Source organism: Podarcis muralis, chromosome 1 (assembly GCF_964188315.1).
Source record: "Podarcis muralis chromosome 1, rPodMur119.hap1.1, whole genome shotgun sequence".
Classification (NCBI taxonomy): domain Eukaryota; kingdom Metazoa; phylum Chordata; class Lepidosauria; order Squamata; family Lacertidae; genus Podarcis; species Podarcis muralis.
In genome coordinates, this window is record NC_135655.1 from 119,248,973 (window position 1) to 119,268,912 (window position 19,940).

General features: G+C 44.0%; 1 protein-coding gene across 1 annotated transcript; it reads right to left on the reverse strand.

Moving 5' to 3' along the window:
• Positions 1 to 635: 635 nt before the first annotated feature.
• SLC40A1 (solute carrier family 40 member 1) lies at positions 636 to 19,899 on the reverse strand. Its single transcript, XM_028750319.2, has 8 exons — positions 19,435 to 19,899; positions 17,297 to 17,364; positions 11,557 to 11,716; positions 10,308 to 10,423; positions 8,380 to 8,506; positions 6,465 to 6,710; positions 4,786 to 5,439; positions 636 to 2,811 (listed from the first exon to the last, which is right to left on the reverse strand). Exons 1-8 carry the CDS (start codon positions 19,466 to 19,468, stop codon positions 2,492 to 2,494), a joined length of 1,725 nt encoding a protein of 574 aa, XP_028606152.2. The 5' UTR covers positions 19,469 to 19,899; the 3' UTR covers positions 636 to 2,491.
• Between the last annotated feature and the right edge of the window lie 41 nt (positions 19,900 to 19,940).

The window sequence follows — 19,940 nt, forward strand, 5'->3', positions numbered from 1 at the left end:
GACACTTCCGGGTCACGTGGCCAGCGTGACATCGCTGCTCTGGCGAGCCAGAGCCGCACACGGAAACGCTGTTTACCTTCCCGCTAGTAAGCGGTCCCTATTTATCTACTTGCACCCGAGAGTGCTTTCGAACTGCTAGGTTGGCAGGCGCTGGGACCGAACAACGGGAGCGCACCCCGCCGCGGGGATTCGAACTGCCGACCTTTCGATCGGCAAGCCCTAGGCGCTGAGGCTTTTACCCACAGCGCCACCCGCGTCCCACAGCTGAAGTACTATCAACCAAAAAAAAAAAAAAAAAGAGTGACTCATAGTTTCAGATGGCTAAAAAGAAAATTCTGTAGAAGGAAAATCCTGCGGTTGCAAGAACTGATTTCCTCAAATCGTTTTGTGACCCTGCCATCAATCACGCCAGAAATAGTTGTGTCTGCATTCCATTCAAAACAAAGTCTAGTGTCAGTTTCAAAGTTCTAGGGGTCAGGCCAGATTAGAATGAAGCTTTGATGTACAGTCCTTTTAAATTCAGGGTCAGACTATTTCTACACAACTTGACTCGTGTGTGTGTGTGTGTGTGTGTGTGTGTGTGTGTGTGTGTTTGTGTGGAAAGTATACCCAAAAATGACAAAAAACCCCAAAAGTGTGAAAAACGGTTTGTATTTTATGCAAACAAATATTTTACAAATATTTAACAAAGATTTAAAATCACACTGCTATCTCTTAGAAAAACTCCCAGGAATACAGTAAAGAGAATTCAACTCTACTGGAAAGCAAAGTGCTCAGAGCAACATTCATACAATTTCCACAAAAGTGCATAAAACGGTTAATGTAAAAAGCATTTCCTGTACACTGTAAAAAGGACTCGGAAAGCATGTTAGCACATATGGCATTGTCAGTCGCTACCGATCATCAAAGCAGTTTTTACAAGATCATACAGTAAGAAGCCTTTTTACAAAAACAGATTTTTTTAATAAAAAAGTACACTTTCCCAGTAAAAGATACTTTGAGATAATATATATATAATCTCGAGTGCATAAGAATATCAACTCTATAAAACATTTAAAGTTGTCCATTATGTGCCACAATCCAACAAGCCTGTGAGCTGAAGTGGGCATCTGCAGGTAGATCACCCTACTGAGTGCAATTCATGCTGGCTGAAAGGTGAGGAACGTAAAGCTACATCCAGCGCACCATGTGCTGGCCATGTGATGCTACAGCATGGCAGCCTCGACACCACCTGGCATGGAGAAAGCAGCTGCATGGCGCAACCTGCTTGGGTACATGAGAATCTGATCCAAGGACGCGTTCCTTACATTTCAGTCAGCATCACTTGCTAACATGTTACGTTCAATAGGTCTGATTTCTCTAAAAATATTAAGCATAGGCATGACTTAAAAGCACACATGCACACAAATCAGAACGCCTCTTATTTGAGCCCCATGGGAATGAGTTTCTTCTGCAAATTCCCATTTATTTCAGGTGAATAATTTCTTAGCTACAATCTTTATAGATTTTTTTGTTTTCCTGACATAAGTGGACTAAACAAAAATAAGTGGTTGAGATTTTCAGCTTAAGGATCTGTTCGCATTTTGAACTTCTTCTTTTTTTAAAGGGCCAGTGTAATGCTTTCACACTTTTTAATATCAAACACACAAAGGCAGCTCATGTATCTTCCCCTTAACACTATGGAATCAAGTTTCGTAAATCGGATGTAAGGCCCTAGGCTTTACAATGCTATATTCGTACCTGCTACTCTCGGTGCCTAAGAAGTGCTGCAAATATATTCTCCAATATCGTCCACTATTCTTTATTCCAAAGAGCATACTTAAAACAATAAAGGTATTTCTTCCAAGAACAACCATCACAGAAAGACAGATTTAGGTGGCAAACCCATTGAAATTAATGAGCACGGCTAAGTTAGGTCCATTAATTTTAATAGGTCTACTCTTGAGTAAAGCACATAACTCTTTTGCTCATTTGTGTAACGTTTTGGTCATGTTTCTTGGCAATTTCGTTAAAGAGACAAAACATAGTACATCTATGTTACATGGGGGGATCACTGGTCATATTACAGAGGATGCAATAGTTATTTAAAACTGGTTTTAATTTCTCTGCTCCAAATCCGCATGAGTTTATTTATTTTTTTTGGAGGGGGGGAGACGGAATCAGAACAAAATTCATTCTCATTCAATTTGTCTTTTGATTTATCGTATTTATCTTTTATATGTTTTTATTTTTAATTATCATTCTTACAAAAAAAAAAAACACTACTCAGGAGATCTCCCCTTAAATAAATAAGCTATGCCACTTCTAACTGGGGAAAAGCCACACGTGATCATGTGTCCAAAGGCAACACAGTTTGAGAGGCGCTGAGGTGGAGCGTTGAGCACCACTTTTAAGAGGTACCAGCTACCCCTGACCCATAATAAAGCATATGTATATATATATGTACATGGACAGGAAAAACAAGCGCTGGCAGCAATAAGTGAAACTCTCTCTAGACGCTTGACGCATCACAAGCTGGTGGGTCGTCAGACACCGATTTTGGCACAGGGGCACAGCACAGAAAGACATTCCTCCCCAGGGTTTTATGGGCAAACCGGAAGTACATGAGATGGCCCATTGCAACGAAGGAAACAGAAATAAGCACCAGCAATCCGAAAGCTTCTGGGTTAGGAGCTAGGATGACCATGATAAAATGCAGGAGATCCAGAAGGTAATTCATGGAGTTTTGGACGCCATTTATGATTCCTCTTTCTGATTCTATCACGTTTTCTTGCAGCAGCTGCGTGACGGTCAGGTCAAAAGACCACAGTCCTGTTAAGACAAATACAAAGGGAATTTGTTCAGTTCCTGCTTGGGGGGCAAAAAAGGAAAGCCGCACAATATATCCCATGTATCTCCAAAAGTTAAAAGGCCTTCTTTTCTACAGCTGATTTGCAAACGTTGAGACAATTTCCATGCCTTAATGAAATGAACCAAGGTACAGTGGTACCTTGGGTTAAGTACTTAATTCGTTCTGGAGGTCCTTTCTTAACCTGAAACTGTTCTTAACCTGAAGCACCACTTTAGCTAATGGGGCCTCCTGCTGCTGCCGCGCTGCCGGAGCACGATTTCTGTTCTCATCCTGAAGCAAAGTTCTTAACCCAAGGTAATATTTCTGGATTAGCGGAGTCCGTAACCTGAAGCGTATGTAACCTGAGGTACCACTGTAAAACTCATGCCTATTTTTTGCCTCTAAGTGAATTTTTCTTCTTCTGTATATAAGTAAAAATGCCTAACCTATTCACCTCTTGGAAAAATAAAGAGATTGCTTGTTAACTAAGAACACAAACCAGTGTTTGTGTTTATCTGGAAATCAGTACTAAAGCATCAGATGGGGCTAACCTTCTAGAAGGCGCATTTAGGATTGTAACTTAGATACCGTATTATTTTGCTCTATAAGACTCACCCTACCTGGGTGGATGGAGCAGCCAAGTAATTTCGTTGTCCCCGAGAGGGGGCAATGACAATAAAGATATTATTATTATTATTATTATTATTATTATTATTATTATTATTATTCCCTCCTAAAAAGGGGAAATGTGTGTGCGTCTTATGGAGTGAATGCAGGCTGCGCAGCTATCCCAGAAGCCAGAACAGCAAGAGGGATTGCTGCTTTCACTGCGTAGCGATCCCTCTTGCTGTTCTGTTTTCCTCCTCCAAAATCTAGGTGCGTCTTATGGTCTGGTGCGTCTTATAGAGCGAAAAATACGGTAATTAAGAAAGGATGTGAACTATCAAAACCTAAAAGTATATGCAACATGATCATTCTTTAACTATTCTCTCAACAACCCTTCTAGACTCCAGTACTAATGCACAGTGCTGCTTTGTTGTGAGACTATTCAGGGTGAATGTCAGCATAGTATATTTGCTTGGAAACTAGTTTCTGCCTTGCATGTTATGCAAAGATCATATATATGCAAGGAACGTGAACCTACAATTTCTGCACAAGCAATTCTACATCACATTTAGGCTACAATCCTTTCTCTTAAAATCTGATTTAAGCAAGAGGATCTTCCAACTTCTGGAGAGGTCTAAATTGTTATTTAAAGCATCAGAAACAGCCATCTGCAAATGTCTAAAAGGAAGATGGAGGCAGCTTCGTTTTTCCTGCTTCAAAGGGCAGAACCCAAACCAATGGATTCAAGTTACAGTGGTACCTCGCAAGACGAATGCCTCGCAAGACAGAAAACTCGCAAGACAAAAGGTTTTTTTTGTTTTTTGAGCTACTTCGCAAGACGATTTTCCCTATGGGCTTGCTTCGCAAGACGGAAACTTCTTGCAAGTTTGTTTCCTTTTTCTTAACACTGTTAATACAGTTGCGACTTGACTTCGAGGAGCAACTCATAGCACGCGGTGTGGTAGCCTTTTTTGAGGTTTTTGAAGACTTTGGTGATTTTTGAAGCTTTTCCAAAACTTTTCCGACACCGTGCTTCGCAAGACGAAAAAAATCACAAGACGACAAAACTCACGGAACGAATTAATTTTGTCTTGCGAGGCACCACTGTACAAGAAAGCAGATTCTGACTCAACATCAGGAAGAACTTTCTGATGTAAGAGCTGTTTGACAGGGGAACAGCCTCCCTCAGGAGCTGGACTCTCCTTCCTTGGAAGTTTTTAAGCAGAGGCTGGATGGCCATCTGTCATGGATGATTTAGTTGAGATTCCTCAATCTCAAGGGGTTGGGACTAGATGGCCCTCGAGGACTCTCTGCACCCTAGAATTTTATGATTCTCTGAGTTAACTTACCAATTCTCGCAGCAATGACTCCTGCAAACAGAAGGCTTACGGAGACAATAGGCACAGGGTTGGGAGCCAAACCCGGATCAGAAGTTGACTCATTGAACAAGGAAGGCATTCCAGTTGTAAAGGGCATTTCCAGGAGCTCGCCTTGAGGCGCCATAGTAGGCAACGGGTTACTTTCAAACAATCTAGCACTGATGTCAGCAAACGGGGAAACAGTCAGATCCAAAGGACTTCCAGGCATGAACACTGAAATCACACACAAGACGAGGGAAGCCAACTGGGCCACTCCAGAGATGATACCCGTACGAACCAGGCCACACCTGCGACGCAGCCAGGTGAAGGCGACAGTACCCAGGATTCCAGTTATGGCAGAACCCCCCATTAAGAGGCTTAGAGTGGAACCACTCAGTCCCTGAGTATATGCATAGCCAGTAGTAATGCAGTCAAAGCCTAGGACAGTCATGTAAAGGAACGCAAGGGCCATTCCTGCAAGGAACACTGGCTGGTTGTAGTAGGCCACCCATCCGTCCCGGAATGTACTGAAAGGCTCGGCCATTCGAGAAAGACAGCTAACTTCTTCCTCCAGTTTGGGCTCAAAGACAGCCATGTCTTTCTCGCCAATTAACTGGACTCCTTCGTTGGGCTTTGACTCGCCATCTGTGGACCGAGACAAGAGTTAAGTACTGCCAAGGAAAAACATTGTATTGTGCCATTACTTTATTTCTACAGTGGTTCGTCAAACTACAGCTAGAAGTCCTGTTAGCAAAGAGAACTCAGGAGAACCTACATGTTTTCTGCCACCCAGCAGACCGTTCAGCTGCACCCAGGTCTTAAGTATCTGGCTTAAATCAAAGAATGTGGATCATTAGGACAGTAGCAGTGTTTGACACACTGCGCTAGTTTTGCCATTTCATTTCATTTGTCTGTTTTAATGTATTTTGTATTATTTTTTAAAAAAATGGATTTGGATTTGATATCCCACTTTATCACTACCCGAAGGAGTCTCAAAGCGGCTAACATTCTCCTTTCCCTTCCTCCCCCACAACAAACACTCTGTGAGGTGAGTGGGGCTGAGAGACTTCAGAGAAGTGTGACTGGCCCAAGGTCACCCAGCAGCTGCATGTGGAGGAGCGGGGAAGCGAACCCGGTTCACCAGATTACGAGTCTACCGCTCTTAACCACTACACCATGCTGGCTCACTTTGGTATTTTCAAATGGACATCACTTTGGTATTTTCCTACTAACGAAAGGTGGTATATGATGATGATGATGATGATGATTACAGAAAACAATATTCAAGAATATATTTAACTGATTTTAAAAGGATCAGCTTTCGAAGGAATATATTTATGACTAGGGTATTAGCTGCACTTAGCAAATGGAATTAGGTGGTGATCACTAGATGCCAACAGAAGCAGGAGTGATAGAAATATGTATGGAATCCACTTGTAGGAAACAAGGAAGTTTAACATTTCCAGACAAGTTCAAAAGACCTTTTTATAGTGCAATCCATTTTGGAAGCATTCTATGAAAAGAGAGGGACTGGGGCTGCAACTCTTCGCACAATGAGAGAGTAAGTCTCCTTCAACTCAATAGGGCTTGCTTTTGGGAAGCTGTATGTAGGTTTGTATCTTATAGGTCATTTCTATTTGGCCAAATACACTCCTTGGAAATGCTGGTACCTTTCTGCATGTTCAGCTGCTTCAGTTCAGACTCCTCAACCTTTGAACTGGATTTATGAGCCAAAGCAGGAGTTTTCTGGTAAACTTTCCACAGCAGCATATATTCTGCACACATGGAAATCAAGTTCCACCCAGAAATGAATCCGCAGCCAATCACAGGTGATCCAAAGGTCATTATCTGCCCAACAGCCATGGGGGCCAAGATATTGGTCAGCTGGTCAATTCTTCGTATTGTAGCATTCATATCTGTAAGGGAACATTGGAAAACGCAAAATTGGCACTTGATATGGAAGCTGGGAACCCCAAATTCAATACTATTTACTTGCACACAACGATCTCCTACAGATTTCAATGAAATTTACTGCAAAAAATTAAGCCTTGATTCAGAGGCCAGCACTCAGACCTTCTATATTATATACTATCCTTAAGTTTTCCTCCTCATACTGACCCAGAAACGTCTTAAATAATCATACACACACACAGAGAGAGATCATTATTTTTTTAAGTACAAACAAGCCAGAAGCTCCTCAAAGACTTGGCAGCACAACTGAATTACAGCAAAAAGTATGTAGCTTCTCACATTTCCTCTCTCTTCAAATGTACCTGTAGCCCTGTACAGTGAAGATAGCAACCGCGGTCTTTTGGCTCCACTACCCCATCTCCAATAGTCTTAACATACAATTCTTGTTGGATTACTGTGCAGAGATGCTCCTGCAGGTGATCTCAGTGATCAAGCTGGGATATAAGGGTTCAGGCGATCCCTGAGATAACCTGGACCTAAGTTGTTCAGGACTCTGTAAATTCATACAACAACCTTGAACCTGGACAACAACACGTAACACCAGTGAAAATGGCTGAACTGGCTACCCATCTACTACCAAGCCGGGTTCAAGCTCCTTGTATTAATTTACAAAGTCCTGAACAGCTTAAGTCCAGGCAACCTAAGGGCCCTGCTTGAACCTTTACATTCCAGTTTGATCTCTGAGATCATCTATAGGAGGTGTTGTTGCTTGTCCCCTGAGTTGGTGAGGCTCATTGGATATGGACAAGAAACAGTGTCACCAGCCCAGCCCTGTGGAATGTTCTTCCAAAATATGCAGCAGGTGTCTTCTATTTTGACCTTCAGACGATTGCTGAAAAGTTTTCTTTGTTCCCAGGCTTCTGCAGACAATTAAGACGAACACTTTCTGCAACAGTTGTCTGGTTATCTTTTTGAATTTGTTTGCATGGTTTTTGTTGTGTATATGTAATTGTTGCAAACCACTTTGCAACAATTTAAAAAAATGAGGTTGTGGTATACGGGTATTTTTTTTTTAATCTTTAAATAAATAAAGGCACTTCAAGTCCAAACATGTACAAGCAACTAAAATCAACAGAATGTGGTCTAGATTGTTGAAACATCCTGGAGCTTACTGACTCCATCTGCGCAGGCTTACGATTGGGGTTTAAGGCTTGCCATATGGCAACACAGTTCACCCCTCTTACAACAGAGGATATTGGCAAGAACTCATCGCACCTGGTAAAATTAGATCGATGCTCACCCACCGCCCTTGTACTACTGCAAGAAATATTTTCGTAGTAAAAATGTGACAAAGTATTGATTCTAAACACAGCTGTGTAAAAAGTTCTGTGTTTGTTCAACCTTGACAGTGTAATAGCTGAACTATAACAAGGGCCACAGAGCATAATGTCTACATGACCAGCTGATTAATCCACTTATTATAATTAGCTACTCTCCTGCTCTCTCTGAACAAGAAAGAGGAGGAAAGTGAAACAAATATAACCTGCCCTTTATAACCTGATGTTGACTCACGACTCCTGTAACACAGAAAAATGTGCTGATTTCAGCTAGTTTAAAGCCAAGTATACAGAGTAAAATGCTTTTTAAGATAACCAAAACCCAATAATACATCACCTGCTAATTTGCTCCTGTTTTCACCCGCAACAACAACGACCCAGTCTCTCTGTATGGTAATTGATGTGGCAGTGCTGGCTAGATTTGCAATGTTTGCTATTGTGATGACTAGGATATAGCAAAGGGTCTGTGGGAATGGAAAGAGACGTTCAAGCATAAGGAAAACAAATCAACCACTCTCCCTCAAACTGCTAAATTACAATTTAACATGCTAGTTATTTTATGCTGAACCAGGCCAGCAGATTAATACTGAACAGTGATTTTTATTTATTTATTGAATTTATATACCGCCCTATACCCACAGGTCTCAGGGCAGTTCAGAGGATTTATGGCAGGAAAGTTTACTTCTTGCCCACAACCATTGTCTGCTAGCAGATGCATCTTCCACTGCCTCAAAAACCATCCTTTGTCTTCTCTTCCCTCTGTGTGGACATAAAACTAGAGCAATCCAAAACCATTACAGTTTAACAGATATCCCCATTTGGCCAGCCAGGCCATTATGGCCAAGCCACACCCACCTGCCCAACAGGTAAAGTCATGGCTGGACCAAAAAGGGATTTGCAGGTACTGCTGATCAGCTGATTGATGGTGCCTTCAAGAGGTGCTTTGAAGTCCTTACCATCAACTGATTGTTGGGGCTTCAAAGTGCAGTGCTCTCTACAAATACCGCCAGATGATTTAAAAGATCCCAGCACAGCCCAAGCTGCAGTAGTGCCTACAGATTTATTTATTTTAAACCAGTGTTTCCCCCCCCCACACACACTCCTTAAAGAAGGCTTGAATACATTCTGACACCAGGTGATAGACAGGCATGTTGTTCACCAGCCCAAGTTGGCCTATAGTGGGCTGGGAGAGATAAGGAACTGGCCAGTTCCTTACCCGTAGTATGAAGAAAAGAGTGTCCTTGAAAGCTGGACCATCGTTCAGTTCAGATAATCCATCAAACCATGATGTGTGAGATCCTGAATGTGGCTTGACCTTGAGTTTCTTGTTCTGGCTTGGCAGGCAAGGACTAATCATAGTTTGCTGGTTTAAAAGCCTTCCTCTTCTGAAAAAGGAACTCTGAGACCGCCTGACCAGATTTTGAGAGGCCCCCCGCAAATGACGCCACTGGTAACCACACAGAGTACTGAAGTTCATGTTTAACAGTGCAAACCTATACATTACGGCTGGGGAACCTGAGTCCCTCCATATCTTGTTGGACTCCCAACAGCCCCAGTCATAATGGCCTGTTGTGGGGGTTGATAGGAGTTGTGGTCTACCAACACCTGAAGGGACATAACTTCCCCACTCCTGCTGTGCATGTCCACTCAAGAGAAAATGTCACTGTTTACTCAAAGGTAAGCATGTATAAAGGTAAAGGGACCCCTGACCGTTAAGTCCAGTCATGGACGACTCTGGGGTTGCAGCGCTCATCTCGCTTTATTGGCCGAGGGAGCCGGCGTACAGCTTCCTGGTCATGTGGCCAGCATGACTAAGCCACTTCTGGCGAACCAGAGCAGCGCACAGAAACGCTGTTTACCTTCCCGCTGGAGCAGTACCTATTTATCTACTTGCACTGCCATGCTTTCAAACTGCTAGGTTGGCAGGAGCAGGGACTGAGCAACGGGAGCTCACCCTGTCGCGGGGATTCAAACCGCTGACCTTCTGATCGGCAAGGCCTAGACTCTGTAGTTTAGACCACAGCACCACCCGCATCCCTTAAGCATGTATAAGATTGCTTTACTATTGATCTAGGATGGGACCAACCTTATTGGCCTAGCAAGAGGAAATCCATTTAAGCACTGACAACAGACTATATTCGATTGAATCCATTAAGTATTGTGACATCACAAAGCTTCAGGCTGACTGAAAAGGCAACAGTGCTATCATAATCAAATGTTTATCAATGGTTTTTTGGATAAAAATGATGAGGTTTGTGCACTTACAAGAAGCCACCCATGATATAGAGCCAAAAGCTGAGTCTTAAACAGGAAGACCATCATCAGAAGGATGCCACACAAGATGACTGATGCATTCTGCACAATTAAGGATGTCTGGGCCACTGTTTAGGATAAAGGGAGAGGAGGGGAAATTGCAATTTAGGTCATGCCAACAATGACAATAGGAAATATGCAACCATTGGAAGACCTCGCATCTTTTCACGCAACTTTCTCTTCAATATTTAAAGCAAAACGTTTTTCGTGTTTTCAGTCTCCTCTCCTGGCTTCTGTTATTTCTCCCAGCACTTTGAGGGACAAAAAAGGGGGAAATGGGTGCATAAGACCAACACTTGCTTGAGATTGCTCCCTAGGATATAACACCCGCAAGTCTAAAGAAATTAAAATATGACTCTAAATGAAGAAGACATTTGGTAAGAATTATGTTGAAGCTGTCTGGCTTGCTCCACCAGCAAGAGTAACTACGCCTTCACTGAGTAACCCCCTTGGGCTTAGTGTTCAAACATGGAGTAATTGTTCACCTGTTGGGCCCTGCCTTCAAAACAAAGGCATAATTTTTTAAAATGCTAACGCCTCAGCCACGGAGGAAACACCTAGCGTGAGTAGCTGAAATGTACTACTAATGGCAGTAATTATTTAAAATTAGCTTTAAGCAGGTCACATAATTATACTGTCTGCAAAATGCTTAGTCCAAGAGACAAGGCATATGAATTTTGCAGAGAATATGTGACCATTATGGCCCTGCCACACGTTTTATAAAGAGGACAGGCCTTGTTGCACACAGTGGTACTTGCTTCTGAGTAAACATGGACAGAACTCTGCAAGCTTGCACAGTTATTCTTTAGCAGCTCCGAATGAGATACTAATCAAACTTTCAATGCCTCTAGCATTTTATTCAAATATTCTACACCTTGATAAGGCACATCATTTTCAGACTGGCATAAAATTAACTAAGCCATACTCAGAGTAGGCCTACTGAAATCAACGGGCATACATTAGTCATGTCTATTGCTTTTAGCAGCTGTACACTGAAGTTGAGATACAACCCAGTGCCACGTGGGTGAGGGGAAAGCTTGAAAACTTGAAATAATAATAATAATAACAACAACAATAATTCTATTTAGAAAGTAAACATTGGCATAAGCCATTTTAACACCTTCCATCTTGTTTCCTGTGATTTGGGGTCCACTTAACACATGTCAACATTCTTCATCAAAACCACGAAAACATGACTAACCTTTGAGCCTTGGGTTCTTGTCTACCCAGTCTCCAATAATGGCTCCCAGAAGAAGAACTGAACCTGCCACAACCAGCCCATAAACAGCAGTCAAGAGCAGACTGTTTCCGTACAGTTCAACCAGGAAGACCGACACTGCAAAGTGCCACATACGATCTCCCTAGAGGGGAGGAAAAAGAGATTTAGTTTAATCCTAAATAGTTACAAATCATGTGCTGCACATAACAATTTAGGGAAGAGCTTTCCAAACCTTTCATGTTGGCGACACACTTTTTAGACATGCATCATTTTGTGACACACTAATTCAGTTTTACTAGCAAACTGGTGGACTACCTGCTCCCTTTGCAGCCCTGGGAGGAGCGCAGGGAGCGTTCACGGGACACACCTACACACTGTAGACGACACACTAATGTGTCGCGACACACATTTTGGAAAGCTCTGCTTTAGGGTGTCTATAAAGTATCTATGACCAAGAACGTCTTCCCCATATTTTTGGAGAGCCCTTGGGTAAGACGCTCCCAGTGAATCTCCTTCCTTGAGGGGACCCACCTTCTTGCCCTTGTCACCATTGCCCTTTCCCTGGCAAGGGGACTAAAAAGACAACCCAAACACAAAACGAATAAACGAAGGCACCAGGCAACTACCCTCCTTTATTATCTCCCACGCTGAAGTTCCTTGCATCCTTCTCACTGGTTACCTAGACTGTTCAGCCCCTGTAATAGCCCAACATCATCCTCCTTCACAGCACTTTAACGCCAATGTTGGTTTCTTGGAAGTTGGAGCCTTTGAAACTGTTCCAACTCTGCTTGAAGTTGACTAGATTTCAACTTCTATATATGTAGAACCCAATAAATCCTGCAAGCGCTGCAATGGAAACTTCCCCATTATCCTAGCAACTGCAATAGCAGATGAACTCTGATGAAATGCCCGTAACTGTTTTACTGTTACTCAAATAAATATACAGAACAGGAGCTTGGGTGGCATAATAAATCTGCTGTTGGAAAAAAAACAGAAACCCAGTAGTTTCCTCATCTGTCACAAAGCAATAGCTGTGTACCAGACAGGTTACCCCTACAGTAATCCTTAATTTGCACTGGACAGGTTACATTGCAGGCAATGGGACTGTTACACAGTAAGTCAATTATTGCCTGTGACCCCCATTATCTGAGTGGAAGGGTCATGTCAGCTAATGACCCTTTAAAGGCCATCTGTCAGACAAGCTAGCTAAGGGGTGTCGCTGACGTTCATTTATTTTGTGATGTTCACATTTCAGCAATCTACCTTACTCTGAAAAGTCCTAAATGTGTGTTCAGCAGATAAGTTTCTCACTTTGATAAGCAGCAGAAAGGGGGCAATTGCCGATAACAAACATGGGACGCACAAGTGAGGCCAGCATTGAAATGTTGCAATGAATGTGTGCTTCTCTTCTCTTCTCTTCTCTTCTCTTCTCTAGCCAAGCCAGCCTCCACAATTCTCCATTCTATTGGTCCTACCAACCAGTTTGGCCCCCTCCAATATTCAATCCACATTCTGTAGCCTCTAAACGTGCTCAGTCTTCATTGGGTTGATTTGTGGTCCCTTTATCTAAGTCCCCACCACCTCCGCCGGAAACATTACCGTATTTTTCGCTCTATATGACGCACCAGACCACAAGACGCACCTGGTTTTTGGAGGAGGAAAACAAGAAAAAAAATATTCTGACTCTCAGAAGCCAGAACAGCAAGAGGGATCCCTGCGCAGTGAAAGCAGCAATCCCTCTTGCTGTTCTGGCTTCTGTGATAGCTGCGCAGCCTGCATTCGCTCCATAAGATGCACACACATTTCCCCTTACTTTTTTTTGGAGGGAAAAAGTGAGTCTTATAGAGCAAAAAATACGGTATCTGGTATTTCTGAAAACCTTGAGACTCCCCTGAACATGCTGGTGCCTCCTCTCTTGTGTGTGGGTTGTGCCTTTTTGGCTACAAAAGCAACAACACTCACTTCTGAACCCTGGAAAGACTGAGAATGGTTGTTTAATGCCTGAAAATAGCCAAGGGAGCAAGAAAAACAACAATCTGGTAACAACTGAACCAAAGGACCTATGGAAGACTTTAGCTAAGTGCATAAGTGTAATGCCACACACTGCATTTTGGGTGTCCACGTAAAGCTGTACTTAAGTTGTAAATGTAATAAACCAATGCACATGAGTAAATACACTCACTGAGTAGCCACGTTTGACGTTAAGCGCCCTTACTAATCATCCTGGGATTGAAAATATTTTTCAATTACCCTAACTTGATTACCCTAACTTGATATAGTTACTAGAAGCAGAATTTTCGTCTCTAAAAATGTAAGTGGTTTTGGCTGTTCCATAAAGGTCCTAGCTGAAGCCACAGGTGTAACCTGAGATTAAATGCTTCGTTATTGCTTGTGACAGCTGTCAGACTGAGCACAACATTCTCTTGGAGACAAAGGAGGAGTTCCTTGCCTCAAAACTAACAACCAAAATCAAGCATGGATACAGTTGCCTGCAATAGTTAGTAAAGGTAAAGGTAAAGGTACCCCTGCCCGTACGGGCCAGTCTTGACAGACTCTAGGGTTGTGCGCTCATCTCACTCTAGAGGCCAGGAGCCAGCGCTGTCCGGAGACACTTCCGGGTCACGTGGCCAGCGTGACAAGCTGCATCTGGCGAGCCAGCGCAGCACACGGAAACGCCGTTTACCTTCCCGCTGGTAAGCAGTCCCTATTTATCTACTTGCACCCAGGGGTGCTTTCAAACTGCTAGGTTGGCAGGCGCTGGGACCGAACGACGAGAGCGCACCCTGCCGCGGGGATTCGAACCGCCGACCATGCGATCGGCAAGTCCTAGGCGCTGAGGTTTTACCCACAGCGCCACCCGCATCCCCACGCAATATTTAAGCATCCTTTAATTCAAATATTTTAAGTCTTGGTTCCACAAAGTGTGTGTCTCTGTGTGTGTATTGCTTCTGCAAAGTTAGCTACTTAAGAAAGTGTTTCTTTGCCTGTTTATTTTCTTATTAAGAGAGAAAAGCAGTGAGTCAGACACTAAAGCTGTCATGGGTGGCACAAACCATTTGTTAGCAAATTAAACTGGGGAAGTTAATTAGCTTCTTATGCCTTCATACGAACCCCGTGCCTCAGAAGCAATTCCCAGTAAAAACAAATGAAACTACAAGGATTCCACCCTCTGCTTACCCACATACAGGACAATCTGTTGTGCTTCAGAACTTGCCTTGTCAGACAGAGGCATCGGGGTGCTTTGTAGCAAAACTGAAATGTTTTGTTTTGCTGATTTGCACCTAAGACACCTCTAGTTATAACCACAGACAATAGTAATTATTATTATTATTATTTATTTATTTATTTATTTATACCCCACCCATCTGGCTGGGTTTCCCCAGCCACTCTGGGCGGCTTCCAACAGAACACTAAAATACAATAACCTATTAAACATTAAAAGCTTCCCAAACAGGGCTGCCTTCAGATGTCTTCTAAAAATTTGGTAGTTATTTTTCTCTTTGACATCTGGTGGGAGGGCGTTCCACAGGGCGGGCGCCACTACCGAGAAGGCCCTCTGCCTGGTTCCCTGTAACTTAGCTTCTCGTAGCGAGGGAACCGCCAGAAGGCCCTTGGCACTGGACCTCAGTGTCCAGGCAGAACGATGGAGGTGAAGACGCTCCTTCAGGTATACTGGACCGAGGCCGTTTAGGGCTCAAAAGTGCATACCTGCTGCCTCCACAACAACAGCCAAGATGTTCTTTCTGTACTACAGCACCACTCCACACATGCCTGAATTGCCACCATCTTTCAATGACCGATTTTTCTCCTCAAAAAAAAGGGGGGGTGGAGTTCTTTTTTCCCTGGGAAAAGCAAGTGGCTTATGTATGCTCAACTCTGAACTGAACTATGGAACCTATCTCTCTATCACATCCTGAACAAAACATTCCAACCTCTCCCACCCGCAAATTCATGGTCAGTTAAGGACACAGAGGGGTTTTCATTAGATAGAGACCCTTTTAAAGTAGGGGTGAGGAACAAGAGGCTCTCCTGCTCCCATCAGTCCCAGCCAACATAGCCAACAGCCAGGGTTGAGGGGAGGTCCAACGTATTTTAAGGACCAATCTACCTAAATTATAAGCCACAATTCGAGACGCAGATGTGTGCAGGCAGAGCAGAAGGGTGTGCACAGCCAGAGGTTTAAAGAGCTGCTTATTACAGCTGGTCAACCAGCTGAACAAGCAAGCCCATTTTAAATGGAAAAAGCAGGTTCCAAGGTGACCAGCTACAGTGGAGCCATTCAAACAACCTTTGTGCTTTATGCATGTGCTTTGCCCATGATATGACAGCCAAGAATTACAATTTCAACCTGACACATTAAAAAAAAGCACATTTAGTGCTCCTCCTGAAATCCATGGGAGTTGCAAAACTTAACTCTAGCTAGATCGTGCCCCAAGTATTTTATGATGAGTTTAGGGAAATTCTTTATTGCACTGAATAGTGAGATACTTACTTCCAACCAGGAATGGCCCAATAGGTTTTTCTGCTTCAAAGGACAAGATGGGGTCCCATTCCACATAAAAAGAGCTGGTATTTCAACCTTACTTCAGCACTGGTTAGTGGACAGTGTCTTCCATTGCACCCAAGGGCAGCAGCCTGGGTTTATGGTTTGGGGCAGAGCGAGTGGCACCCACAGCTCTGTTCTTCAGTACCTGCCCAATTCCCAGCATTTTCTGCCTTGCTCTGACTAATGGCGGAGCTGGCCCTGGGCGAACCATGGCCAAACTAAAGAGAGGTTTTGCTGAAACCCCAGTCCTAATCATGTGTGTCTTTTCACCTCCTTGCAATATCAACCTTAGTGGTTTTGCTGTGTCAGTTTAATGCCATGTTTGGTGGCACTGTGCTGATACAGATGTACTATATGCTGCCACAAGGATCATAAGCTCCGTGTTCCTGCATGGCAGTCACTGGGGAACGGCATATAAAAATTAATTTAACTTGCCTTCTACAGAGAAAGAAAAAAGCTAGCCTTTTATTTGAATCAGGACAGAAGCTTCTCAGTGCACGTATGGGTTTTATTATTATTATTATTATTATTATTATTATTATTATTATTCCCTGGAAATGCTGTGTCTTAACCATCCCCTTTTGCTAACAAACATTCTTCCTCATAAATCTCTGGTAATTTTATCAATGTTTTAAGCACATTTGCCCCAATTCTACACACATTTAGAGTTACCTATGCAAACAAAATAAATATCTCTTGGTACGGGAAAGGAGAAAAATTCCAGCAACAATTATTATTATCATTATCTATACCCCGCCCATCCAGCTGTGCTTCCCCAGCCACTCTGGGCGACTTCCAACACATATAAAAACACAATAAAACGTCAAACATTTTAAAAAAACATTAGCCAACCAGGCCTTTGAATACTGCTGAAAATAAGTCAGAATATTGATATCAAAGCTCTTTAACAAAGCTGAGCTCTACATTATTCTTCATCGAAAAGCATAGGCTCTGGTCCTAACAGAGCGGAAACCTGTGATGGGGCTTGCTAAAGAATTCAGGACCAATGTGTCAGAGCATATTTTATTAAATGTATTGTTGCACGTTTTCCCTGAATTGTGGCATGATATCGAACAGCACAACCACCTCTTGTTGATATATGCAACGGTTGTCCACAAGTCATCCTGCTATACAGACCAGCCAAATGTATATTATCTACGGTTATACATTACTTACCCAAGTGGACAGGGAATGGCCAAGGTACAGTAGGAATTTTGCAGAGGTGAAATAACTGGCACAGGATCCTAAGATGGAAACAGCAGAGAGTTGTCATTTAACTGTGCCCTGCAAATTTACTTTTCTTCTGCAGCTAGACCAGGGAAACTTTTTCAGCAGGGGGCCAGTCCACTGTCCCTCAAACCTTGTGGGGGGGCAGACTATATTTTGGAGAGAGAAAATGAACAAATTCCTTTGCCCCACAAAATCCTATGCATTTTAAATAAAAGCACATGTTCTACTCATGTAAAAACACCAGGCAGGCCCCACAAATACCCCAGAGATGCATTTTAAATCAAAGGACACATTCTACTCATGTAAAAACACACTGACTCCTGGACCGTCTGTGGGCCGGATTTAGAAGGCGATTGGGCAGGATCCAGCCCCCGGGGCCTTAGTTTGACTACCCATGAGCTAGACAGTGTCCAAGCTTCTACCATCATCTCTGCCGTTGTTTAGTATTGTTACTTAGCTTAATAAATTTGAGTAAAGCACCAAGACAGCTTGACAACTACCTATAGGTTTCAGTCTTTGCTTAAAGAAATATCCACCTCCGTTAACACCAAGTTTTATTAACTGTCATGAGGCACTTAGTTTTTCCATCTATCTAGTCTGCCACATTTTTTCCATCTATTTTGCGACCTGCTGCTGCCTTAGTCCCAATTTAATGTCCATGCATTCTCCACCAGAATTATTTCATGTGCTACTCGGAAGCGTTGCTATGCAATTCCAATGGCAAAGTTATGAACAAAATTCCAACAGTGGTCCTACCTCTTTTCGACATAAAAGCCATCACAACTAACGCCACACATGCACTTTTCTAGGTTACAGGTTCTAGGTTACTTTCAACCAAGCTAACAAAAGCAGAAGTATGCAGATGTTTCTCTCTTCAGTGCGAAAAACACCACAAAGTTTCTCCTCTTCTTCAGCAACCTCATTTTATACCTCATGGTTGCAATCCAGCATTACCTGTGTGCCCTCTTCCCATGTAAGGGAATATAGCCCCCACAAAGCATAACACTTCTTCTCCCAGACATAGCCAGGATTCCAACGCATCTTGGATTTCTTCTCCTAAAGAATTCCTTCTCCTAAATAGGAGTTGGCTGCCAAAACATGGGAAGCTGCCTTAGACCACTGATCCATCTAGTTCAGCACCGTCTTTCCTGACTGGCAGCGATTCTCCAGGTCTTCAGACATAAGACACCCGCTGCCGTAACTGGACTGAAGTTGGGGCCTTCTGCATGCAAGGCAGCCGCCCTCTACCAATGGGCTATGGGGATTCTTCTTTAAACTGCTGAACTGTCCAGCAAAAGCAAGGTACAATCGTACCTTAGTTCTCGAGCAGAATGTGTTCCAGGAGTCCGTTCGATTCCTGAAACCATTCACGGCTTCCACTTGGCTGCATCCTGCAGCCAACTGGAAGCCGCGGAAGACGTTCTGCTTTTGGAAATGGTTCGAAAACCGGAACACTCACTCCCAGTTTTTGATCGTTTGGGAGCCAAAACGTGTGAGTTCCAAGGCGTTCGGCAATCAAGGTACGACTGTACTTTGCAAGAGCGGTTACGGCACACCCATCAGCGCAGCGACTTTTGTTGTGGGCTGGGTGCATGTGCACCCACTACCAAACTCGGCACCCAGTGCCGGATTAAATCCTATGGAGGCCCCTGGGCAGTCGAAATATCACCAATTACCTCCCAGCAAGTTTTATGAACTGGCAACACACCAACTCACAGAAAGCTTCGTTTTTGGAGCGGGTAACACCGAACTAAGAAAGCTTGGTTGCCATTTTTCCTTCAAGATCAAATCAGTATTATTTCGACCCCTTGTCGCAGGGCCCCCTAAAAGGTCCATAGGGGCCGGTGCCTCCTCTCTGCCTGTGTGGTAACGAGACACTACGGGCAAGCGCCTGGCACTGTGCGCGCAGAAGAGAATCCAGCGCGCGCGCCTTTGCGCAAACTCCCTCCCGTGCGCGCAAGACCTCTCCATGACCCGCTTCCCCGCGTCAACAAGGCAGCCTGCGCTCGGCTGGCGACCGAGCCAGCCTCGCCACCTGCGCCCGTGCGCTCAGCCCGCGTCCCTCTCCGCGCTCTGCGACTCACCACAGCATCCTTGCTTGCTTTGCTGTTCTGCCATGGCTTATATATAGCAGCTTGGCACCTCTGAGTTGTTGTTGTTTTTAAAAATCTCTCCCCCGGGAGTGGGGGGGGGGTCCTTTCCTCTCGGCGGCTTGTTGCTCTCGTGAGAGAGCGCGACAGAGGCGGGCCGGCAGACACGCGCGCACGCACACACACGCGACGAGCGCAGCGGCGAGCTCGGGGGTACCCAGGAGAGGAGAGCGGGGCAGAGCGCAGCGCCAAGAAGAAGAAGCGGACGAAACGGCCTAACCCCCGTGTTGCTCTTTCCAAACTTAGCTATCACTGTAGCTGAAGTTGGAAAGAAATGGCCTTATGGGCAGGTGGCCGCGACGCGACCTCTCCGCTGGGAATGGGGACCCCGCAAGGCGCCCACCAAGTTCCTCAGGCCGCGGCTCCTCCTGCCCGAGCTGACCCCTTGGGCTCTGTCCTGGCGCTGTGGCGAGCCGACCCTTTATATAGAGGCGAGGGGC

Coding starts and splice junctions, on each gene's coding strand:
- SLC40A1 (XM_028750319.2), bottom strand. CDS start 19,468: ATGGCAGAACAGCAAAGCAAGCAAGGATGCTGTG. Junction 8,507..10,307: donor TATATCATGGGTGGCTTCTT/GTAAGTGCACAA, acceptor CCATTCCCACAG/ACCCTTTGCTATATCCTAGT. Junction 5,440..6,464: donor GCAGCTGAACATGCAGAAAG/GTACCAGCATTT, acceptor CTCGGTCCACAG/ATGGCGAGTCAAAGCCCAAC.